At 45.9% G+C, this 26,664-nt stretch overlaps 1 protein-coding gene across 3 annotated transcripts in view; it reads left to right on the forward strand.

Moving 5' to 3' along the window:
• Nucleotides 1-26,664, forward strand: part of fyco1a (FYVE and coiled-coil domain autophagy adaptor 1a) — a 353,805-nt gene that overhangs the window by 288,220 nt on the left and 38,921 nt on the right. For all 3 annotated transcript variants that reach the window (XR_011947883.1, XM_072509960.1, XM_072509962.1), the window contains 2 exons: nucleotides 1,978-2,091; nucleotides 7,085-7,295. Coding sequence is in view for 2 of the 3 variants with exons in the window: in XM_072509960.1 (XP_072366061.1) it covers nucleotides 1,978-2,091; nucleotides 7,085-7,295 (325 nt within the window). In the remaining variant the exon portion in view is untranslated. The remainder of the gene's footprint in view (nucleotides 1-1,977; nucleotides 2,092-7,084; nucleotides 7,296-26,664) is intronic.

Consider the following 26,664-nt stretch of genomic DNA (forward strand, 5'->3'; position numbering starts at 1 on the left):
CCAGCAAATCACACCCATATGTTCTGGGCATGCCCAGCGCTGGAGGAATTTTGGAAGGGCGTAGCGAGGACGGTGTCGAGGGTGGTAGGATCCAGGGTCAAACCGGGCTGGGGGCTCGCAATATTTGGGGTGGCAGAGGAGCCGGGAGTGCAGGAGGTGAAAGAGGCCGGAATTCTGGCCTTTACGTCCCTGGTAGCCCGGCGAAGGATTCTCCTTCAGTGGAAAGATACGAGGCCCCCAAGCGTGGAATCCCGGATCAGCAATATGGCAGGGTTCATTAAATTGGAGAGGGTGAAATTCGCCTTGAGAGGGTCGGTACAAGGGTTCTTTAGGCGGTGGCAACCGTTCTTAGACTTTCTGGCAGAACGATAGACATTGGTCAATGGCAGCAGCAGGGTTTGGGGGGTGGGTTTACTTTATTTTTGTTTATGTTATTTACACTGGAGGGTCTGAGGGGGTGTATACACCTGTTGTCTTAAGTCTGGGTGTTAATGTTAATTTATTATTTAGGTACAGTGGGGGAGGGGTTTGGGGGGTTGCTTTTTTAGATTGTGTTTTGCACTTAACCCTGTTGGGTTCTCTTTTCTTTCTCATTTTGATATTTTAAATTTAAAAAAAAGAGAATGCCAGCAGCAGATGACCTGAGGCAGGGACAAAGGCAGTTGATGTGACAGAAGTTCAAATAGGCGATCTCTGTTATAGTGCAAATGCGTGATTGGACGCTAATCTTGGTGTCAAATACGTTACCAAGACCAGGGGCTGGATTCTCCACCGGCGGGATGCTCCATTTTGCCGACAGCCCGGGGGTTTCCCGACGGCATGGGGCTGCCCCACAATGGGAAACCCCATTGACCGGCCGGTGTAACGGAGCATCCCGCCGGTGGGGTGAAACGGAAATGTGGCGGAGAATCCAGCCCCAGGATTTTACAGCACTGTCCCAGCATGTCTCCTCCCGGTTGATGTAGCAGGATATTTAAATTGCCAACCACTTTGGCGCGACTATTATATCCAGCCAGGCGGGAGGGGCTGTAAAATCCTGGCCCAAGGTTGCAAACTTGTCTCTGAAAGTTGCCAGGGAGAGGGATGGAGTGGTAGCCAAGGCACGGAATGGGGCCTGAAGCAATGGCTTCAGTCTCCCAAAATCTAATTGAGGAAATCTTTGCTCATCCAGTACTGCATGTCAGATAAGCAGTCTTATAATTCAGCAAAAGCAGAGGAGTCAAGACAGATGGTGATACGGCGGAGTTCGGTGTCTTCAGGGTACATGTAAAAATGTATATGTAGATAAAAAATGGGAATGGGCCGACGATAGATCCTTGAGGAACACCAGAGATGACAATACACTGCAGCGTAACAGAAAGAACTTGCATTCATGCAGAGCCTTTTACAACATCAGGAGGTCAAAAAAAGGTGTTGCAGCCAATGAAGTACTTTTGAAGTTGTTGCAGTGTATGAGACGTGGCCGCGAACCAGCAAAGCGCCACAGGCAGCCATGGCCAGATAATCTTTTATAGATTTTGATTGCAAGATAAATGCCGAGGAGGATTCCCGTGCACTTTTCCAACATAGTACTACTGAATCTTTCACATCCCCCTGAGAGTGCAAACAGAGCCTCAGTTGAGCATCGTTTCCAAAGACGAAATTTAGAATAAATGCCTCCAACAGATATAAACATTGTGAAGAATGTGTATTTGCCAGTTGTTACAATTCAGCAGGAGCCAAACATATGAAATCTGAACAACTGAATATTAACGTGCACAATGTGCTAACCAATGTGAATGTGGGGACAGAAACAAAATTCTACCTGACATTTACCTACGGTATATTGTATAGCACTTCTTGATTCAGATACAAATATTGAAATAAGGTACACCTGTCAGTTGTAAGTAATAGACTTTTCAGCTCTGTGAATGATACTGATTTATGTTCACATGACTAAAGGTGTTGCACATCCAACAACCAAATTTTCTTTTTCAGAAGTCCCACATATGATAATGCATCAGTAGATGGGTCAAGAGTACCACCTGAAGATGGATCTGCACAACCTATGCAAGATGCAGAGATTAATTTATTGAAGTGTGGAGAACTTGCGTAAGTATCACACAAATGTTTTGAAGCTAGATTGGAACATAGAAATATACAGGATCAGTATTACTCTTTATTTGCCCCATTCTCTGAGAAATATCATATTCTATGGTATCTTTCATACCCCTCTATAAAGTGTTTCTCCAGGCATTAAGCCAACTCTCAATTTAATGTGCTGATACAATCAGGCCCCCCTGCTTCCAATAAGAATTATTCTCCTTCCAATTACCAACCTTTGGGAAAAGTCCAAATGATGTTTTCACTTCCAGTTCCTATTTTAGAAGTTATGTCCTATTCTTTACCTGCACACTGAGAAAACACTCTTAACTGTCACCATCTCCTATAAAACCTTTCCTTCTAAGCCAACCCATGCACCACTACCCACTCTAATTACCCTTTATACTTCTATATCCCTCTACCCACCTGATGGCCCTTTATAACTCCTGCATCAACTTAGTGCCAACCCATCACTCCCCTCCCATCACCCACTTCCATGCCAACTTAGACAGTATCCACCACGCGCAGACCTCAGGAGGTATGCTGAGTAGAAATAAAATAAAGTTCTGAGTATGCATTAATGCAATAACTTCACTATTTTAAAAAACATTCATTGATCAAAACCCATTCACTACGTTTAAATGCCTTAAAATACTTCATCCCCGATAACAACAAATATTTGTACTCCTAGTCCCTCATCAAATACTTTATAACCACGTGGAGCTGTCAATCAAACTGAGAATTTACAGCACCTCCTCTCCCTCCCCCCCTACTATGAAAATGATAGATTGTGGAATCAGTCATGCAGCACTAATCCTAAGATGAAAGACGTTGGGCGCAATTCTCCCATCGGGAGACTATGTCCCGACGCCGGAGTGAAGATCGGAGTGTTTCACTCCGACGCGGAGGCCGCTCCCAGCCCCCTATTCTCCCGCCCCTGGGGGGTTAGGAGCGGCATCGCGTCATTTATGCGGCGCCGCGTACATGACACGCCATCGCCGCATAAATGATGTCACCTGCGCATGCGCGGTTGCCGTCCTCCCCGAGGCCGACCCGCAAGAAGATGTTGGATGGGTCTTGCGGGGCGCCGGAGGAAAGGAGGTCCTCCTTCAGAGAGGCCGGCCCGTCAAGCCGGCCCGCGGGTCAGACCCCTTTTGAGGCCCCCCCCCAGCCTTCCCGCGCTGTTTCGCCGGCAGCGACCAGGTGTGGACGGCGCAGGCGGGAACCCATCGTGTTGGGCAGGCCGCTCGGCCCATCCTGGCCGGAGAATCGCCACTCGCCCATTACAAACGGCGAGTGGCGATTGTCACCGCCCCCCCCGGCATGGGAGGGAGAATTCCGCCCCTCAGGTTTAAGCCAATAGACAACTGGTGAAATTGCAAGTAGTCATGGCAGTCTGTCATTTTTAACTTAGAGTTTTGGAATTTAAAATATCTTGACAGTGTGATAGCCGCAACACGTTTATCCACTTTTTATATACATATATGCCTTATTTTAACAATCCCAAAAGGCACTTTACCTTTCCCAAAGGGGTTCCTGCACCTATCCAAAACGGCCCCTTACTTCGCCAAACGGAACCCACCTCTCTAAATTATGCATAATAACAGCTTCATACCTTTCACTCAAATGTCTAAAGCCTGTAAGTTATGTTTTGCACATCCCACTGAGGGAAATTGCACCTGTTTGGAGGCAGCTACACTTTTACATGTGCAGCTGCCATTTGCAGATATGTGAACTACAACCTGCCCCCATTCCACTCCTGGCAGAAATTTGGGTGCTCAATCGGATGCCATTTCAGTATCTGCGAGCATCTTGCCCTATGTAACCCTGGCACCCTGCTGCCACAGATCGTGAAGTATTACATTAATGTTTGCATCTACCGGCTCCTCATGCTCTGACCAACTCTACCTCATTGCCTGCTAATTTGTAATTTGCTTTTCTGTTTAACTGGAAATAGTTCTAAATACAAGAGTTATATAAAAATAAAGACAGGGTGTATGATTTTAAGTCAGGAAATAATTTCATCAGAGCTTTCTGACCCAATTAATCGATAAACGGCTGCCACCTCTGAACAAGCCCTAACATTGATCCTCTCAGGGCGAACTTAATTTTCTCAAGCCTGAGAAACCCAGCCATGTCGCTAACCCATACCCCCGATTTCGGGAACAAAGTTCCATACCTGTAGCTATCTAAACCCATTCCCCCACAAAAGCTGGAATTTCTCCACCAGCTCCTCCACCCTAGAAAACCTACCCTCCACAGTTAAACCTCTCTACCCCCTCCCTCTCCCAGATCCTACACTACGAGTCCATTCCAGCCAGAATAATTCTATGGTTCCTACAAATTGGCGCCATTAATGACACAGATTCTGGTTAAAATGCTGTTAAAATTGATTCCATATTCTCAGCGCAGCTGTTACCGCTGGGCTCAAAGAGGACTGCCTGCGAGAATTGAAGAGGATCTGTCACCAGTGCTCTAAAACTCAACCCTTTACAAGAAGCCTCCTCCAATCGACCCTGGGTCCACTACCCATTCCCGCACTACCCACCACCACCCAGTAATAATTCATTAAATTAGGTAATGCCAACCCCACCAATTGTCTCACGCTCTCTGTATGATCACCCACCGAACCCGGGGAAGGGGTCTTAGCTGCCCACACAAAGGATCGAGATCAGCTTGTTAATCCTACCAAAAAACGCCATAGGCAGAAAGATTGGAAGACTCTTGGAAGACCATGGAAGGATCTTCATTTTACCCGTCTGGCCCTTCCAGCCAATGATCACAGGAGGGCATCCTATCTTTTTAAATCCACCTTCACCCCTCTACCAGATTGGCCAGGTTCAACTTGTACAGGAAGGCCTCATCATGAGCCACCTGTATCCCCAGGTACCTAAAACTAGTTGAAACGGCAATCTCTCCAGATCAGCCCCCTGTCCTGGAGGGTTCACCGGACAAACCGTACTCGTGCCCACATTCAATCTATATCCTGAAAAGGAACCAAACTTTCTCAGCACCTCCATTGTCTTTCCCACATTAGAGATCGCGTTTGTATATGTTGTGTTCTGCTTCTTCATGTAGCATAAGCTGCTTCCTTGATGTATGCTCTGACAAAGGAAGGTTCAGACTTGGAGATAGGTTTAACACATCTATTGAACAGTTAACAATTCTCCTACTTGAGTTCGACTCTCCTGCTAATCTTGCTATAGTAACTCAATCTAACTAACCAGTCTGCTCTAAGCCATGCGGTGGGTGTGATGCTTCCTATCTGCCCCTGTCATTCTCTCTGAGTGTCGCCTGTGGAAAGAAAAAGAGCATGTGTGCCCTGTCCTTTTATATGGATTGCCCCCTTGTGGTAGTGTCACCTCTGGGTGTCTTGACTGCCCATTGGTCGTGTCCTATTCTATGTGTTCATTAGCTGTATGTCTGCATGTCATGATGTCTCTGGTGCTCCCTCTAGTGTTTACTTAGTCGTAGTATATTTACGTTAAGCTCTTGTGTATTTACAGTGATGCATATCACCACAGTATATACAACAGTAAATTATCCCTGTAGAAGGACAGCCGATGCTCACTACCTCCCCTCTCCATGCCCTTCCACCCAGTCAATGACCTAAGTACGATAGCCAATAGCTCAATTGCCAAAGTAAAAAGTAACGGGGAAAGTGGACATCCTGCCTTGTATCCCTATACAATTGAAAGTACCCCAAACTTAATGCATTGGTGCGAACGCTCGCAGTGGGACCCTGTACAACAATCTAATCCATGAAATTAACCTAGGCCCCAGTACCTCAAAAAGGTATCCCCACTCCACCCATTCGAACACTTTCTCCGTGCCCATGGAGATGATTACTTCCGCCTCAGCCCCCAACAAGGGCAACAGCACCACATTCAGGAGTCTCCTAATGTTGGCCGACAATTGCCGGCCCTTAGCGAATCCTGTGTGATCCTCGGAAATCACTCCCAACAGACATGCTTCCAAGTGAGTTGGCAACACCTTTGCCAACAGCTTTGCGTCTGCATTCAACAGAGAGGTGGGCTGATATGACCCACACTCCACGGGATCTTTACCCTTCTTCAGGATTAAGGAAATGGAATCTGCACCATTGTTGCTGACGGTACCACCCCGGGACAGTGAATTGTTAAATATGTCCCAACAGATTTGGCTCCAGCTCCGTCGCAAATTTCACCAGGACTCCGTCCAAGCCCAGTGTCTTCCCAGATGCATAGAACAGATACATTTCATAATTTCCCCACCACGAGCGATCCACTCCAGCTCCTGCACTCTTTTCTTCTCAACCACCGGAAAGTCCAACCCATCCAAGGACTGTGCCTTAGTCGAGTCTTCCTCTGGAGGCTCAGACCTGGACAACTCCCGGTAAATGGTCTCAAATACCCCGTTAACCTTTTCTGGAGCAGTGACAAATCCTCCCCCAGGCCCTTAACCTGAGCTATCTCCCGAGAGGCTGCCTGTCGCTTCAGCTGGTGAGCCAATAAACAGCTGGCCTTCTCCCCATACTGGTATAAAGTCCCTCTCGCACAACGAAGCTGGCTATCCGCTTTCTCCATCAACACCAACTCAAACTCCATCTGGAGCTTCTTCCTCTCCGCCAACAACGGTACCATTGGGGTATCAGAGTATTGGCAGTCCACCACCAGAATAGACGCCACCAATCTCCACCGCTCCGCCCTCCCTGACTTATCCCTATGAGATTTAATCGAAATTAACTCCCCCTAATAAACCTTTAATGTCTCCCAGAACATGGAAGGTGAGACCTCCTCGCTTTTATTAAACTCCACATAGGTCCCAGTAGCGGAAGCTATCCTCTCACACGCCCTCTCTGATGGACCAAATGGCCTGCTTCTGCACTGTAGGAATTCTATGATGCCGATTTTTGTTTGAAAGCGCCACTGTGAAACATTGTGGGACAGTTTACTGCATTACAAATGATATACAGTTGCTAGTTGTTGTTGGGAGGGCAAACGTCCTTGTTTTTCCATCTTAGGCTCAAGATACCCCTCAAGGTGGAAGAGATTAGACAGTTTGGAGACAACAAGAGAGAACTCTTCGTTAAGTCCAGTTGCTACAGTCTCATCCCTATTGCTGTTGAAGAATGTGGTTTGACCATTAGCTGGATCTTTTCTTCTGATCCAAAGAGCATCTCATTTTGTGTTGTTTATCAAGAATCTGAAGAAATGCCATATGAACAGTGCAAGGTAAGAGGAATTGCACCTTCAAATAGGATTGTTACTTACACTGTTACTAGGAACTCAATTTGACATATGCTTAGATGAATTTCAAATATTACAGCACAGTACAGGCCCTTCGGCCCTCGATGTTGCGCCGACCTGTGAAACCAATCTAAAGCCCATCTACACTATTCCTGTAAAGTTAAACTAATCACATTGTAGACAACAAAAAATTATAGTTTCATATTTCTAATTTTATATCATAATTATTCTCAAAATTTATATTTTTTCTCATTTTGTATTGCACATTTATCCTGTATTATTAAGTCTCCGGGGTTAGAATGCCGGTGGAGTTCTTGTCATCCCCACTGCAACTCCAATAGAAAATTGGTGGCAATCTCAGAGAAATGGCATCACGGTCTGATTACAATGGTATTCTTACTGCTGAACTTATGACAGAAGGACAGAAAATACCCACAGACGTTCCAATAGCTTGTGCCTAACCTCCCCAATGTTTCATACCCCAACGAAATCGGGCATTCTTGAGGAAATATCCAAGCCGATTTGAACTGATCAAAGCTTGCTCCATTTGTTATACAAATGGGAACTCGCCTTGGTCCATAGCCAGTAACAAGCACAGAAACAAGCAAATTGGTAATTTTCTTTTGTTAAGAGTTACCATCCGCAGACCAGCAAGTACTGCAAAAGTCTCCCAATGGGTCACCCCAAAACAGATTCTGGGGCGAGATTCTCCGACCCCCCGCTGGTGGCCGCATTCTCCGGCACCGGATATTCGGCGGGGGCGGGAATCGCGCCGCGCCGGTTGGCGGGTCCGCTCCCCGCGATTCTCCGGCCCGTATGGGCCGAAGTCCCGCCGCTAAAATGCCTGTCCCGCCGGCGTAGATTAAACCACCTACCTGACCGGCGGGACAAGGCGGCGCGGGCGGGCTCTGGGGGGGGCGCAGGGCGATCTGGCCCCGGGGGGTGCCCCCACGGTGGCCTGGCCCGCGATCGGGGCCCACTGTATCCGAGGGCGGGCCTGTGCCGTGGGGGCACTCTTTCCCTTCCGCCTTCACCACGGTCTCCACCATGGCGGAGGTGGAAGAGACTCCCTCCACTGCGCATGCGCGGGAATGCCGTCAGTGGCCGCTAACGCTGCGCCGCCCGGAGATGTCATATCCGCGCCAGCTGGCGGGGCATCAAAGGCCTTTTCCGCCAGCTGGCGAGGCGGAAATCAGTCCGGCGCGGGCCTAGCCCCTTAAGGTTGGGGCTCGGTCCCCCAAGATGCGGAGCATTCCGCACCTTTGGGGTGGCGCGATGCCCGACTGATTTGCGCCATTTTGGGCGCCAGTCAACGGACATCGCGCCGATACCGGAGAATTTCACCCCAGGTCTTTTTCTGGAAGCTGGTTTGTGATGCAGGGCAAGGCCAGGAGCGCTGGTTCAATTCCCGTATCGGCTGAGGATATTCGGATGAGGGGCCCTCCTTCTCAACTTTGCTCCTCACCTGAGCTGTGGTGATCCTCAGATTAAATCACCATCAGTCAACTCTCCCCTTCAAAGGGGAAAACAGCCTATGGTCATCTGGGACTATGGCAGCTTTACGTTTTTACGCTTCCAATATTCATGGTGACTCCCTGATATTTGATTTTTGTACATTTTTGTCAGCTTTTTTCCAGTTGGAAATTCTGATTTGATTTATAATATTCATATCAATGTTTATAATAGATTTTTCCGATGTCAATTCATCACCCTATGACTGAATTCAGTCCACCAAATTCCCACAGATTGCTCAAAATATGCAGAAAAAAAATTGGCGAAAAGACGCCTGTGAATAGTGGGAGAGGCGAAAAACGTGAACTGCGCCAGGCGCCAAACAGTTTGAGATGCAACCGGCCTGCTCCTGTAGGCAAAATCGGGATCTCGCTGTAGCTTGGCGAGAAACCAATTATCACACTATTTCCATACAATTAACGAGAGCCACCCATTACCCAAGGCCTCCTGTCATTCAGCGGCCCCTCCAGACAGCAAGTGGTCACGCTGGCGCCGATTAGTACAACTTTTGAAAAACGTGAATCTGGCGGAAGGGCTTCTGTGGGGAGCTGAGGGGGTGAGTAGCCAACTTTGCTCACAGGCAAAGCACCCAGGGCGCTGGAATTGGCCGACGGCAAAATCACAAAACGTGATTGAGTGGAGAATAGCCTCCAACGCCACAAATGTGGTAGGCACCGGCTTGACGCCAAATTGGGATCCTCCGGCACCGCGAAAATTGTGTAAATGCGGCGCTCGCAGCGTGGTGTTTAAGCATGGTTGGCATATCATTAGCGGGCCTGACCCTCTATTCTCCGGGCCTCAGCAATTCATCGGCGCCGATGGGCTGAGTTTCCGACGGTGTGCTTCACTTGTGGTCTCAGCGGTTGGGAACCCGGCGTGGCGGCAGCGGACTGTGTCCAGTCCTGCCACAGTCGGCCGGGAGCCGTGCTGCCAACCGGGGGGGCTTATGCAAGGGCTGGGAGGACTGGTGGGGGAGGCCACGGGGGCAATATTTGGCAGGTCGGGTCCGCTCACGGCCAGCACCATGTTTTAGGGTGCGACTGCTGCAGTTCATCGCCATGCGCGGCCACGGACCCAGCCATTCTCCAGCCATTTTTGTTGTGGGAGCCGGGAGTTTCACTTGGCGCGGCTGCCAGACCCTCACCGGTCGCAGGATGGGTGAGGGTTCGGCGCAGATTTTTCCGTCGTAAAGCACCACAGTTCCTACGCTGGCGTCAACACTTAGTCTCAAAAACAGAGAATCCAGCCCCATGTTGAAGTGTTGGGTTGCAATAACTGACAACCAGGGGCTAACAGTCAAAAGATTTATGGGTGATACTGAGCAGCTCTTGCATGCTGTGTTTCTGCCTGCACCCAGGGGAGAACTCCCATGCTCTTGACTTATAGAATCTACAGTGCAGAAAGAAGCCATTCGGCCCATCGAGTCTGCACCGGACATTGGAAAGAGCACCCTACTCAAGGCCACATATCCACCCTATCCCAGTAACTCCCCCAAACCTTTTTGGACACTAAGGGAAATTTAGCAAGGCCAATCCACCTAACCTGCACATATATGGACTGTGGGAGGAAACCGGAGTACCCGTAGGAAACCCACGCAGACACGGGGAGAACGTGCAGACTCCGCACAGATAGTGACCCAAGCCGGGAATCGAACCTAGGCCCCTGGAGCTGTGAAACAACAGTGCTAACCGCTGTGCTACCATGCCTTCCCTCGTGACCGCGTTTGTATAGCGGTCTACAGGCAGGGTGGCAGAATTCCACCCGCATAATTGTGAAATTTAATTCCAAAGCGTATTAAAAATTCCCAGTGGACTAGAAATTGGATCGCGGCATGCCATGATTTCAGATGCTCTACAAGCATCTGAGCTTCCAATAAGACAGCAGAAAGCAGATATCATTACCCCTTTATTAATTTTTTTTTTTTGTCCCAACGCAACTTCCCCCCCCAAAGAGCTCTCTGTCACTTGTTCTTTAGATTTGCTTTCACAGAGCACTCCCCTTTGTCCTCCTATTAACACTTGTATTGCAACAGGAAGCAGGCACTCATTTCAAGCTATAAATGTGGATCCCCATTTTGTACTGGGTTTCAGGAACATGTGCCAGAACTGTTTAATGTAATGAATAACATTCAAAGTAGGGTCATGCAGTTATTGTACGATCCTTCTCTGATATTGAGCTGATTCAGTCTCTGGCCACGGTCCATGCTAAATCTGCCCAGCAACCTGTGGCACTAACGACCAAGAAGGACCAATCTCTTGGCATCAGGTAGTACTTGCACGTTAATTGCAAGTTTGGCATTTTGGGCTGCTGGTTAAGTTCTCAGCATTTTTTGGTATGCCCTCTGAATCTCAAATTGTTTGATTGCTGCCAAGATTATTTTTGTTGGTGTTGTAATGTTCTCCACGACATTACAATAATTTGACAGCAGTCATGGATGGCTTTCTCAGCCACCTGTATCAAGTTGTAGGTGATCTTCTGCAATAAAGAGGGCAGTGTGTTAATGGCTGCCTATTGTTTTAGAGAATGTACCTAACATGGCTATACACAATGGTGTAGTGTGAAAATGTTGGGTACGGGGAAGTAAGGGTTTGAATATCGAGAGGTTTTCCGAGGCTGGTGTAATATATTAACAGATATAATATATGAATATATTATTCAATCAACAGTGGCATTGCATGGAGGGCATCAAGGTCAAGTGTAGTTGCTGAGTCATGTATTTGAGGGCAGAGATAATTGGACCAGTGCTTGTCCACAGTTATGGAAATCACCGATTAAAAATTTGTCAACTTGCAAATGCATGATGCAGGCAGTGATGGCACTGTAGTACCTCCACTGGAGAGAAGGCGTTGTTATAAATTGACAAGCTTACATAGGCAATTTGCACCAGAAATGTGAACACAGGAAGTTATCAGAGAAGAATTGACTGGACATTTGCTGAATCAGAAAAGTCACAAAATATTACTTGTTGAGTTTCAACTTGGGGAGTAATGTTGAATTTTCACATGGCTCCCCATTACATATCAAGAGTCAAAACCAACAGTAGTCATTTGTGCAGATAGAGTTAAAGGGCCAGAGATCATTGAACCAAAGCTAAGGGAAGGCTATAGTAAAAGACCAGGGAGAAGAACAAACAGATCGCGGAAAAAGTCAAGAGAGTGGAACTTGAACTCTGAGAAATTAGCTGGAGTGGCTAAAACCAATGACAACAGTACAATACATTTTGGTGTTGGGGGGGGGGGGGGGGGGGGGGGGGTGGTGGCATGGAGGGGGAGGATAGAATGATGGAGGGGTAGGGGATGAGCAAGAAAAGAAAAGGAGGAAGTGAGCAATTAGATAAGGGAGTAAGGGTGTATGGGGGAAGGGAAACATCAAAAGTAGGAAGGACTAAGTGGGGCAACGGGAGACGAGTGAGGAAGAAATGTTCGGGTGGACAACGGGGAGGTAGGGCAAGGATCCTAGGTGAGGGAGGATGGGAAAGGGAGTTTGGAGCAACAGAGACAGGGAGTAAACTGTCAAAAAGAAGAGGGTGAGGGGAGGACAGGAAAGGAAGGGACAGAGAAACAGATCGACAGAAATGGATGGAGAGCGGAAAAAGCAGTGTTAGAGGAGGGGATGGAAAGGTGAGAGAAAACCCCTGACCCCACTGTCCTTGCAAATGATAGTCCCATCTCTAACCTCCTCTCAAGTCCTACGAGCATGTTGTCAGCTCCAAAATCCGTGCCAGCTTTCCCAGAACTCTGTATTTAATCCATCCAATCAAGTGCCTCTGCCACAATATGGAAACTGTCCTTATTGTAGAATCCCTACAGTGGAGCAGGGGTTCATTCGGCCCATCAAGTCGGCACCGACCCTACGAAAGACCACCCTACCTAAGCCCAATCCTCCACACTATTCCTGCAACCACATCCTGAGGGGCAATTTAGAATGGCCAGTCAACCTACCTCCATCTTATGTGATTGTGACAAAGGTAAATTATTCCTCTTCATTCTTTTGGACATGTCTGCAGCTTTTAACATGGTTCGCCATACCATCTTTTTCCGGTGCCTTGCCTCTGTCATCCAGCTCCATTGTTATCTAATTATAGCTGGATCGTCTGCATTGGTTTTCTTTGTCCTCCTGCACCTTTACCTCTGGGGTCCCTCAAAGAGCTATCCTTGGTCTCTTCTTATTCCTCAACCACATTCTTCCACTCTGCGACATCGGGGAAAACACAGTATTTTCACATAGAATCATAAAATCCCTACAGTGCACAAGGAGGCCATTCGGCGCATTGAGTCTGCACTGACCCTCTGAAAGTACACCCTACCTAGGCCCACTCTGCAGCCCTATCCCTGTAACTCCACCTAACGTGCACATCTTTGGACACGAAGGGCAATTTAGCTTGGCCAATCCGCCTAAGCTGCACATCTTTGAACTGGGGAGGAAACCAGAGCACCCGGAGGAAACCCACGCAGGCACGGGGAGAACATGCAAACTCTACACAGACAGTCATCCAAGGCCATGGCGCTGTGAGGCAGCAGTGCTAACCACTGTGCCGTCCTATGCTGACATGTATGTTGACAGCACCCAGCTCTACCTCACCACCACCTCTCTTGACTCTCCTGCAGTTTTGAAATTATCAGACTGCTTATCCAGCATAAAGTACTGAATGAGCAGAAATTTCCTCCAATGAAGTATTGGGAAGACTAAAGCTATTGTCCTTGGTCCCTGCTACATACTCTGTTTCCCCAGCGACAAACTCTATCGCTCTCCCTGGCAACTAAACCAAGCTGTTTTCAATCTTGTCGTCCCTGAGTCAGCTCATCTGCTGTTGGGAACCCTTATCTGTGCCTTTGATATCTCCATGCCTGACTATTCCAATACACCCCGAGCCTGCCTCCCACATCTTTCCTCCATAAACTTGAAGTAACCTAAACATTTTGCTTTTGTCCTTATTTGAGCAAAGTCCCATTGATCCGCTATGTTCACTGACCTACACAAGCTTCTGTTTCAAATCCCTCTAATGCCTTTTCCCTCCTTCCTATTGTTGCTATAATGTTCTCTAGCCCCACAACCCCCCAAGATATCTGCACTCTAATTCTGACCTCATGAACACACCCAATTTTCCTCGCTGCACCACTGGTGGCTGTGCCTCAGTTACTTAGGCCGTAAACTCTGGAATTCCCTCTCTAAACTCTGTCTCTACCTCTTTTTACTCCTTTAAGACACGCCTTAAAACCTACCTCCGATCAAGCTTTAGCTATTGTAATAATCTTGCCAAGTCCAGTCTTCCGACACCATACCCTTTTATTTATATAATGGAAAAGGCCACAGCCTCGGCTTCCAGTGCACAAGTCCAAGCCCAGGGACCTACAGAATGAAATGAAAATCGCTTATTGTCACAAGTAGGCTTCAAATGAAGTTACTGTGAAAAGCCCCTAGTTGGCACATTCCGGCGCCTGTTCGGGGAGGCTGGTACGGGAATTGAACCGTGCTGCTGGCCTGCCTTGGTCTGCTTTCAAAGCCAGCGATTTAGCCCTGTGCTAAATCAGCCCCAGAATACTGGCCGGGTTGAAGAAATGGGTTTTAAGCTCCCATTGTTTGTTTTTTATTGGGTGCGCTCCTGCCTACTCAATAGGGAAGTTCATATTCCACAAATCCCATGGAGGGATCTATTGATGATCCCCGTATCTTTTGAGGCCACCATAACATCTCTCCCCCTTTTAGCCCCTTTCACCCCCAGTACCCCCGCTGCGGGAAAGTCCCTTCCGCCCCGTGGCGATGGGTCTGAGATAAATCGAGGGTGGGACCGGATCTGGTCGGGTGAACCAAATCAGGGACCTTCATTTCCAGAGGATACGCCAAAGAGTTACTTTCCCGGATTCTTCTTCTGGGTCCGCCTCAGTCAAGGCACCAGCTTCCTCTGCTTCCATCTCAGAATCCGTGTCTCTGTTATCCGGAGGGACGGGCGCTGGGTGGGCTTCGAGTTGTTGCCTGGTACTAACGGCATCCATCTCAGTGGCAGTAACAAGGCTTTCTCAGGGGCGGACTCCCTGCTCATGGGGTGTTTCAGGTGTTTCTTTACGACCTTACCCTGGGCCTTCACTTTGACACTGGCCTCATTTTCTCCATTATGATCCCAGGTACCCAGCTGGGACCATCTCCGAAGTTTCTCACGTAAATCTGATCGCCTGTTTCAAATGTTCTTTCTGTTCTTACAGAGTCATAATTTCTTTTCTGGTTTTGTTGGGACTCCACCCTCTCCGCCAGGTTTGGGAACAGTATGTTTAGTCTTGTACAAAGCCGTCATCGTATTAACAGTTCCGCTGGGGCAGTTCCTGTTGTTGTGTGAGGAGTGGTCCTATAGTTGAATAAAAATCGTGCCAGTTTGGTCGCTATGGATGCTGCAGGTCATTTCTCCGTGCCAGTTTTAAAAATCTGCACCACCCGTTCCGCCAGCCCATTTGACAACGGATGATAAGGTGCTGTTTGATGTGCCTGATGCCATTGGATAGCATGGCGTTTTGGAGCTCACTGCTGATGAAGGCAGTGCCATTATTGGAAACCAGGACTTCCGCTATTCCATGCGTGCAGAAACACTATCATAATTTGTTGATTGTAGCGTGGGAGGCAGTGGAGAGCTGATGCATTTGGAGTGCGCATCCCCCAGGATCAAAAACATGGAATTCATAAAAGGCCTGGCAAAGCCCACCTGCACTCACACCCATGGACCGTCAAGACACTCCCATAGATGTACGGAGGCTAAGGGAGGGAGTTTTTGAATCTCCTGGCATAGATTGCACCGTCTCACCAAGTCAGTGATGTCCGAGTCAAGGTCTGGCCACCAAGCGTAGCTTCTGGTGAGTATTTTCATTTTTGATACCCCAGAGTGACTATTGTGTAGTTCTTTAAGTATAGGACGCTGCCATGGGCATGGAACAACTACTCGGGACCCCCAGAAACTGATACCGTCATCAACACTGAGCTCATCTTTCTTAGTTAGATAGGGTTTCATTTCTTCTGAGGGTTCTCCTCTGAATCCACCATTCAGGATCATGTGCTTTAGTTTGTACAGGGCTGGATCTTTTTGCGTACAGGCCTTAATTTGTTTTGTGGACAATGGCAAAGACTTCAAAAAATTTAAGGTCATTGCTACCTCGTCCAACCCTGGTAAAGGAGCCAGGCTTGTGCGCAACGGGAGGCAGCTCAACGTATCGGATTACAGGGCGGTACTCTAAAAGATAATCATAAGCTGCAAGTAAGAGGGCCCAATTCTGTATCCAGGTGGAGGTAGTAGGGGGAATTGTCTTATCTTCTTTAAAAGGTCCCAATAAAGGCTTGAGTTTGGTTACTATTATGAAACGCCTATCATAGATGTATTGATGGAACATTTTACATCAAACACAACTGCTAAGCCCGCTTTCTCAATTTAAAAATAACTCCGCCCAGCATCCAACAGAGTCGTGGATGCCTCAGCGATAGGCCTTTCCTCTCTGTCTTTCCAGCGGTGTGAAACTACCGTCTCAACCCCGTAAGGTGAAGCATCACAAATTCCTTCTTGGGGTCAAAATGGGCCAATAAGTTGGATGTCAGCAGTTGTTTTTTAACTTTATTGAAAGCCTCCACCTGTCGTGCCTCCCAAGACCATCTTGAACTTCCATAGTCGGTATGCAAGTGGCCCAAATTTGGGATAATTTTCCCGTAATAATTTACAAATCCCAAGACAGATTTTAACTTTGTGGTGTTTCTTAGAGTTGGTGCCTCCTTGATGGCCTTTACCTTATCCTCTACCGGATGGCAACCTTTTTTACCCAGCCAATAACCTAAGTAGGTCACTTCATTTACTTGAAAAATACATCTTTCCCTCTTCAGGTGTATCTCAGCCCTCGAGAATCTTTGCAAGACCTCTTCTAGGTTTGCAATGTTGCTCTCGTTCTGAAGTGACCAGGGCGGTATCCAAGTACACCGCCACTTTGGGTAACCCTTGGAATATGTACTCCATGATCCGTCAGAATATGGTACATGCTGATGAGACTCCAAAGGGCAAGCGAGTATACTCACATAGGGCCTTGTGCGTGTTGATTGTAACATGGATGGCACGGTGGCACAGTAGTTAGCACTGCTGCCTCACAGCGCCAGGGACCCGGGTTCAATTACCGGCTTGGGTCACTGTCTGTGTGGAGTTTGCACTTTCCCCCCGTGTCTGCATGGGTTTCCTCCGGGTGCTCCGGTTCGCTCCCACAGTCCAAAGATGTGCAGGTTAGGTGGATTGGCAATGCTCAGTTGCCCTTTAATGTCCAAAAGGTTAGGTGGGGTTACTGAGTTACTGGGATAGGGTGGAGGCGTGGGCTTAAGCAAGGTGCCCTGGGACAACACTGTGGCACAGTGGTTAGCGCTGCGGCCTGAGGCACTGAGGACCTGGGTTCAAGTCCCGACTCTGGGTCACTGTCCGTATGGAGTTTGCACATTCTCCCCGTGTCTGCGTGGGTCACCCCCAAAACCCAAAGATGTGCAGGGTAGGTGGATTGGCCATGCTAAATTGCCCCTTAATTGGAAAAAAATAATTGGTACTCTAAATCTATAGAAAAAAAAAGTAGGATGCTCTTTCGAAGGGCTGGTGCCGACTCGATGGGCCAAATGGCCTCCTTCTGCACTGTAAATTCTATGATTACAAAGCACTCACAGTATCATCAAGTGAACAATGAGCTAATAATAGGTCCTCGCTGCCTTGGGAGACGCCGGCCTCGCCTTTGGAGCAGGGCCCGATCGTCTCCGGTCAGCTCCACCGCCATCGCTTCATAGATGGTGAAGGGCCTGAGCTCAAACATTTCCCACTCTGCCCCCCAGTCTGGAATCTCTCCCTTTTGTTGTGGGCAATCTTTTCCTGCATAAAGACAAATGGACAGACTGTGAACATGACAGACACCAAGGCAGGTGATAAGGATGACTTCCTTGGGTGCTGAGTCGACCAGTTTAAGGACTGAGGATACGAGCTGCATAGGATGTGAGAAGAGATGATGATGATGTTAAAGTGTGTGAGGGAGAGTCAGTGGTGTTGTAACTCGTGCAAGTAGTGTGCAAGATCCCTGTGGGCTATAACCCTGCAAATGCCTGATGGACTTGTGGGAGTGTGAGTGAGGAGAAGATTGACTTACCCCTGGTGGAGTGGATGGAATAATTTATCCTCTTCCTGCACTGGATGGTGCTCCTCCTCTGAGGAACGTTGACGCTGTCCATCCTGGTCATCTGTTCATGCATATACAAAGAGGTGAAAAGTGGACGCTGTGTACTGGAAACCTGTCACACTGGCTGGCGGGAAATGTGCTGTTTTCATGTCCATCACTGCACTTTTTTTATTTATTCATGGGACGTTGGTGTCGCTGGCAGTAAGAGTCACCTGATGAAGGAGCTGCGCTCCGAAAGCTAGTGATTCGAAACAAACCTGTTGGACTTTAACCTGGTGTTGTAAGACTTCTTACTGTGTCCACCCCAGTCCAACGCCGGCATCTCCACATCATAGGTAGGTTGGAATTAGGTTTGAGAACTTCAAATTTCTTAACTTCCTATCCACCCCCATCTGCATCAACCTTGGTTGCTGAAGTAAGGAGATTACAATTGAGTAATCACAAGAAGCTAAAACCCTTTCCTGTGCATACTCAAGCTTTTACCAAGCATCTACTGCCACCATGCCTCCAACCTCCCAATCCCTTTGTCCGCCTCTCTGCGATATCTAAGGCTTCCTCTTCCCTCTGGACTCAGTTTTGAGTGTTTGCACTCCTACCCTTGTTGGTGGGCCAGCTCCCGCTGCCGGGAAACCCACGGCAGGGATTCGCCAATGGCGGGACTGGAAGATCCAGCTGGGGGAATAGCCGGAAAATTCCTGCCACTGTCTGTAGTCCTGGGCACCGCATCTCAGGAAGGATATATTAACCTTGGATCCTTGGATTGATGAAATGAAAAAATGAAATGAAATGAAAATCGCTTATTGTCACAAGTAGGCTTCAAATGAAGTTACTGTGAAAAGCCCCTAGAAGCCACATTCCGGCACCTGTTCGGGGAGGCTGGTACGGGAATTGAACCATGCTGCTGGCCTGCCTTGGTCTGCTTTCAAAGCCAGCAAATTAGCCCTGTGCTAAACAGCCCCTTGCAACTAGCTTCACCGGAAAGATGTATTATGAAGATAGATTGAAAGGATTTTTTTTAATTGAAATGTTTAAGATGATTAATGGCTATTTTAGGGTATTTTTTAATATTTCTTCTGGTAGAGGAGTTGGCAAATTTGAGCTTGGCAACTCAAGGGTAATGTTAGGAGACACTTCAGTGATGATGGAAATCTGGAATATTCATTCCCCCAATAAGCTGCTGAGACCAGGTCAATGGAAAATGTCATAACTGAGATCAGTTAGCTTTTGTTAGGTATATTAAGGGTTATTGTATACTAAGGGTTATGGAATCAAGAGTTAAGTTACAGATGGTACGGAACAGGTTTGAGGGGAAAAATAGTTTCCTTCCGTTACTGTGTCAAGGGGAAGAAATACAACCCCTTAGTGTTGAATCCAAAGTTTCGTTATTAACGTGCTTTGTGTTACTATGTTAACGGAAGTTAAAAATCTTCCCCAACTTAATTATTGTCCCAAAAGCTTTGTCAGCAGGGGACATTTTGATAACTCAAGTTCTGCTTTTTATTGACACATTTTTCACCAACTCTTTTAATATGGAATTGCACCTTCTGTGCATACTGGTGGGGCTCGTCTAATCCCACACAAGTTAATGAAAAAGCAGAACTTGCCAACTAACGTCATCCATTATCATCACAAACCTCTTGGAGTTAGTTGTCCAAACACTCTTTCCTTAAATTAATAATCAGCTGTATTTGTAAATGGAAACATTTACATATGCTGCAACATATTATTTTGTGGGACATGCGTTCTTTCCCATCCCTAATTGCCCTTGAACGGAGCGGCTCGCTGGACTATTTCAGCGGGCAGTTACGAGCGTGCATTTTTGTTAATCTGGATTCACATACAGTCACAGACCGAGTAAGGATGGCAGATTACCTTTTTGAAACAGATGAGTTTTTACAACAATCAATGATGGTTGTCATGGTCACTCGCCACTATTGAGACTAGTTTCATATTCCGGATTTTTATTACCAGCTGCCGAGGTGGGATTTGAACAGGGGATGTCCTCAGAGCATTAGATTGGGCCTCTGGTTGGATAATCCATTAACATTACCACTGTGCCACCATCTCCCCATTCAAAGCTATTAAACAACAAGAGGACATAGGTTAACACTTTGGCTTAAAGCTGTTGAAACAAAAATCTTGTTTCCCTGAGTGTTATGGGCGAATCGTTTTCGGAACCCCAAAATATATCATGGAGTTCAACCAACCTCCCCCTTTAATGTATTTGTTGCTTTTCCTAGCACACGGCTTGTTCCCTAGGTGTGGGATTTCAATTATGGACATGTGGGTTTTTAAACACAAAGCAATGTTTATTCCATGAACTCAACTTAACATCTTAAATAAACATTAGATCTCTTAACACCCCTTACTTCAAAGATAACTCAGAAAATATTGCAACAGTAAATAATTCCTCAAAATGTTCCTTCAAACTTCCAAGAGACTTAACACCTTTAAACAGAATCACATCAGGTGAAAGACTTTACTATTATGAGTTTAAATCACCCTAATGATCCAGAGATAGTCTTTCATGGCAGAGATCCATCTCACTGCAAACACAGACACTCCCAAGCTCTTTTCAAACTGCAGCTCTCTGGAAACACAGACACACACAAGCTGCTTTTCCAAACTGAAACTCAAAACTGCAAAATGGCTGATCTAAAGCCCAGCTCCACACACTCTCTGACATCACTGTTTTCTTAAAGGTACATTGCTTAAACATCCATATCTTAAAGGTACTCTCACATGACACCTCCCCCAAGAAAAAAAATAAACCACCAACTTCAAGATGGTTTCATTTTTCACTTTTGCACCATCCACTAAGAAATGTACACAGTAAATATACCTTTTTGTTTTAAAAAAAAAAACAACACACGCAAACAGGTATAATAATATAGTCCATTTTTCTTTGTTCTTCTTCCATCAACCGAAATCCTTCTCGATTGACAGTCTCTTTGAACAAAGTCGCTGCATGATCCATCTATTCCTCTACTCCTCGGCATTTCTCTTCAGAATCAGATAATTTAGTTCAATCTGTTACCACAGCTTTCAGGCAGTCAAATGCCTGTTGAAAGTCCGCTGTCCATTGAACTTTTTTACGTTTCTTCAGCGATTCCATCAGTGGAGTAAACACACCACAAAGCTTTTGCACAACTGTTCGATCAAATCCATTCATGCTAAGAAATCGCATTTTTCCCTTCGTCTTGAGGGTATCGGAAACTCTGCAAGGAAAGTGATTCGGGCTTCTCCAAATTCATTTTTGGCAGGGTTCATCACCAAACCTGCCTCCTGAAGTCGATTGAAGAACTCCATACAACGTTTTAAATGTTCTTTCCATGTGTGGAAGTTGGAAATAAAAGCAGATTGTCCCACTTTCTCAATGCAATCCTTCAAACGTGGGATAGGATAAGAGTCCGTTCTTGTAACTGCATTCACCTTTCTGTAGTTCACACACAACCATTGGGTACCGTCTGGTTTAGGTACCATCACTATGGGTGAGCTCCATTGGCTGCAACCTACTTCAATTATGCCATTCTTCAGCATACTCTCAATCTCTCTGTTAGCGTGTGCCAATTTTAAAGGATTACGTCTGTATGGATGTTGTTTGATAGGAACAGCATTTCCCACGTCTACATCATGTATAGCCATTTTAGTACTTCCCAATGTATCTCTACAAACTTGCCCATAAGATATCAATAACTCTTTCACGTTAGTTCGTTTTTCCTCTGGAAGGTAACTTAACAATTCATCCCAATTTTTAAGAACATCCTCATTTTCCAATTTAATTTGAGGTATGTCAAATTCACAGTCATCTGGATTTGGTTCGTCACTTTGAGTTAGAATCATTAAAACCTCATTTTTCTCTCCTTCCCTTTCAAAGTACCTTTTCAGCATATTCACATGACACACTCGGTGAGTCTTCCTTCTATCTGGTGTTTTTACCACATAATTTACCTCACTTAAGTTCCTTTCAATCTGATATGGTCCACAAAACCTAGCTTTTAAAGGCTCCCCTACCACTGGTAACAACACTAAAACTTTATCCCCACTGGCAAAACTGCGAACTTTGGATTTCTTGACCACTAACCGTTTCATCATATTTTGTGCAACTTTCAAACTTTGTCTAGCCAATTCACCTGCTCTATTTAATCATTCCCTAAAATTTGACACGTAATCCAATAGTATAATTTCCGAATTCTCACCCACCAATTTTTCCTTAATCAATTTAAGTGGTCCTCTTACCTCATGACCAAAAATTAGTTCAAAAGGACTAAATTTGATAGACTCTTTAGGTGCATCCCTAATTGCAAACAATACGAATGGGATTCCTTTATCCCAATCCTCTGGATAATCTTGACAATACGCCCTCAACATTGTCTTTAATGACTGATGCCACCTTTCTAACACCCCCTGCAATTCTGGATTTAAATTGTTTTATTCCTAAGATATCCATAACTTCTTTGAATAACTTTTAAGTAAAATTTGTTCCTTGATCCGATTGAATTTCTGTGGGTAGTCCATATCTAGTAAAGAATTTAAGTAACTCCTCCACAATCCTTTTAACTGTAATATTATGTCCTGGAATGGCCTCTGGAAACCTAGTAGACACATCCATTACAGTCAAAAGATATTGATTCCCACTTTTTGTTTTAGGAAGCGGTCCTACACAATCGATTAGGACCCTTGTAAAAGGTTCCTCAAATGCTGGAATGGGTATTAAGGGCGCTGGTGTTATCACTGCTTGAGGTTTCCCTATGTCTTGACATGTGTGACATGATTGACAAAATTTAACTACATCTTTATGTAGTCCAGGCCAATAAAAATGTTTCTGGATTTTAGCTTGAGTTTTCCTTATTCCCAAATGACCTCCCACTGGTACCTCATGTGCAACTCGCAACACTTCCTTTCTATACCCTACTGGCAATACTACTTGATGAACTTCTGCCCACCTTTCATCCACCTGCATATGTACAGGTCTCCATTTTCTCATCAAGACATCATTTTTACGGTAATAACACTCTGGTCTACTCTCAGATTCCTCTTCCGTATATGCTTTCTGATATATCCGTTTTATTTTTACATCTTTCTGTTGTAACTCCGCCAATTTTCCTGAACTAAAAATATCCGCCTCATCCTCCACCTGTTCTTGTTCTTTTTCAACCATCTGATCAGAAATCGTTCCTGATAATTGCACTTCAACTTCATCTTCACTCTTTGATTTCTCCTCTTGTCTTAACCTGTGACTTTGCGACCTTGTTACTACAAAATCCGGAAAAATCCCAGGATATTCGTCCTTCAACACTTCAGTTGTCTGATTTTCCACTGGCTTATCAACCACAGTAGGCATCACTCCCACCTGCGATCCAGCTATATCATTACCCAAGATAAACTGTACTCCTGGACAAGATAGTTTGTCTATTACTCCTACTACCATTTCATCACTCTTCACTGGACTTTCCAACCTTATCTTATATAATGGAATGCTACTCCTCTCTCCCTGAATTCCACATATCACCACCTTTTCTGGCAACATTCTTCCCAAACTACATAATTCCTCATCTCTTACCATTAAAGATTGACTAGCCCTTGTATCTCTTAAAATTGTGACTTCTTTACCTGCTCCTCCTGATACACATGAGTAAACTTTACCCACACAAGTAAATTCTTTAGACTTCTGGCACCTTCTTAACAATTACTTCTTGAACAGGCTGTACAATCGTTTGCACCTCCTTCGCTTCCCTTGGGCCTTCCTTTACCACTCTAACAAACCCCACTGTCTTATCCTGTTTTACCATATCTGCCTTCCCAGTGCTTTTCTTCAACCACCAACACTGTGACTTTACATGGCCTACTTTATTGCAGTGAAAACATCTGAAACTTTTCATTTCTTTTCCACCCTCCTGAATTTCTTTTTTAATCTGAGGTATACTCTCTTTATTGTCTCCCATCAGATCACCTTTACCTTTATCACTTGAATATTTCTCATGTCCCCAGTTTCTATCCCTCACCGGCTGAAACTGATGTCGGAAACCAATCTTTGATTTATGAACTAATTCATAATCATCTGCCATTTCTGCTGCTAATCTCACAGTTTTAACTCTCTGTTCTTCCACATGAGTTCTCACTACATCAGGAACTGAATTTTTAAACTCCTCCAAAAGTATAATTTCTCTGAGAGCTTCATACGTTTGGTCTATTTTCAAAGCCCTTATCCACCTATCAAAATTACTCTGTTTGAGCCTTTCAGACCCCATGTATGTTTGACCAAATTATTTCCTTAAATTTCTAAACCTTTGTCTGTAAGCTTCAGGCACTAGCTCATATGCACTTACGATGGATTTCTTCACCTCCTCATACGTTCCAGATACCTCCTCCGGTAGTGATGCAAACACTTCACTAGCCCTACCTACCAGCTTTGTTTGAATCAGTAATACCCACGTGTCCTGTGGCCATTTCATTTGTTTAGCTACATTCTCAAATGAAATAAAAAAGGCTTCCACTTCCTTCTCGTCAAACCTTGGCAATGCTTGGACATATTTAAATAGATTCCCACCAAGCCTTCGACTATGACGCTCTTCCTCACTATCCTCAGCACTATAATCCAACTGTACGTTTCCCTTTACATCTGCCAATTTTAACTGATTGTCATGTTTCATGGTCATTTTCTGAAATTCAAACTCCCTCTCTTTATCTTTTTCCCTGATCTGTATCTCCCTTTCTTTTTCTTTTTGTTCTGCTAGGGCTATTCTTTCTTTTCGCCTTTCTTCTCTCCCCTTTTCTTTTTCCTCTCTCTCTCCTTCTCTTTCTTTTTCCTCTCTCTCTCTTTCTCTTTCTTTTTCCTCTCTCTCACTCTCGTATTCAAGCCGCTTTAATTCTTTCTCATGTTCCATTTGTTTAATTTGCAACTGAATTTTTTGCCATTTCCAATGAGTCAAACTCTATCTCAGGCAACTTTAAATGCTTAACCACCGCCATAATTACCTCACCTTTTCGCATCTTGTCAGGTAATGTTAACTGCAATGTTCTTGCCAAATCTAACAGTCTGTTTTTCGTTTCTGTCCGTAAAGTACCACGTGTGACATTCTCCACTCCCAAAAACTTCTGAGCCTCTGAAAGAGCCATTGTTCACAACACTCTCCCCACTTAAACTAAAATACCACACCGGAAAAGCAACAATCCTTCACTGTCTTTAAGTTCACAAAAGCCAATCCAATAGATAGACTTTTATCCCATGGAGTTCAACCAACCTCCTCCTTTAATGTATTTGTTGCTTTTCCTAGCACACGGCTTGTTCCCGAGGTGTTGGATTACAATTATGGACACGTGGGTTGAAAAACACAAAACAATGTTTATTCCATGAACTCAACTTAACATCTTAAATAAACATTGGATCTCTTAACACCCCTTACTTCAAAGATAACTCAGAAAATATTGCAACAGTAAATAATTCCTCAAAATGTTCCTTCAAATTTCCAAGAGACTTAACACCTTTAAACAGAATCACATCAGGTTAAAGGCTTTACTGTTATGAGTTTAAATCACCCTAATGATCCAGAGATAGTCTTTCATGGCAGAGATCCAGCTCACTGCAAACACAGACACTCCCAAGCTCTTTTATTACTGCAAAACTGCAGCTCTCTGGAAACACAGAGTCACACACAAGCTGCATTTCCAAACTGAAACTCAAAACTGCTAAATGGCTGATCTAAAGCCCAGCTCCACCCACTCTCTGACATCACTGTTTTCTAGAAGGTGCATTGCTTAAACATCCATGTCTTAAAGGTACTCTCACATGACACTGAGTGACACAAATGTTTAACTTATTTGTTATATGCAAACAGTATTTAGATTGTTACGTCAATTTGTTACAGCTAGAGATTTGTTAATACATGTTATATTGAAAATGGTGCCAGTATGCGTATGGAGGTGGTTTTTTGTAAGGGCACCAGTCTGGGGGCGTTGGTAACTGCGCTTCTGCCGCTCGCGCTGGCGCGGTACTCCACCAGCCCCGTGGTGGTGGTGGTCCTGAGAGTTTGGGGCCAGTTTGGGGAGACAGGGGGCACACTTGCCTCGTCCCTCGGTACAGTCGAAAGTACTCCGACCTCCGCCGGTTCGTCATTACACTCGCCATCGGGGCCCTGTAAAGGAGCTTAACCCAACTGATAAACCCTCCCCCGAACCCAAACCTACGCAGCACCTCCCAGAGGTACTCCCACTCTACTCGGTCAAAGGCCTTCTCCGCGTCCATAGCTGCCACTATCTCCGCCTCTCCCTCCTCCGATGGCATCATTATCACGTTTAAGAGCCGCCGCACATTGGTGTTTAGTTGCCTGCCCTTTACAAATCCCGTCTGGTCCTCGTGGATTACCCCCGGGACACAGTCCTCGATCCTCGTGGCCAGCACTTTTGCCAGCAACTTTGCATCCACATTGAGGAGCGAGATCGGCCTGTACGGTCCACATTGCAGTGGGTCCTTGTCCCGCTTTAGGATCAAGGAAATTGTCGCTTCCGACATTGTCGGGGGCAGGGTCCCCTCCTCTCTTGCCTCATTAAAGGTCCTCACCAGTAGCGGGGCCAACAGGTCTACGTACTTCCTATAAAACACCACCGGGAATCCGTCCGGTCCCGGGGCCTTCCCCGCCTGCATGCTCCCCAAACCCTTGCTCAGCTCCTCCAACCAA

Source organism: Scyliorhinus torazame, chromosome 6, assembly GCF_047496885.1.
Source record: "Scyliorhinus torazame isolate Kashiwa2021f chromosome 6, sScyTor2.1, whole genome shotgun sequence".
NCBI lineage: Eukaryota > Metazoa > Chordata > Chondrichthyes > Carcharhiniformes > Scyliorhinidae > Scyliorhinus > Scyliorhinus torazame.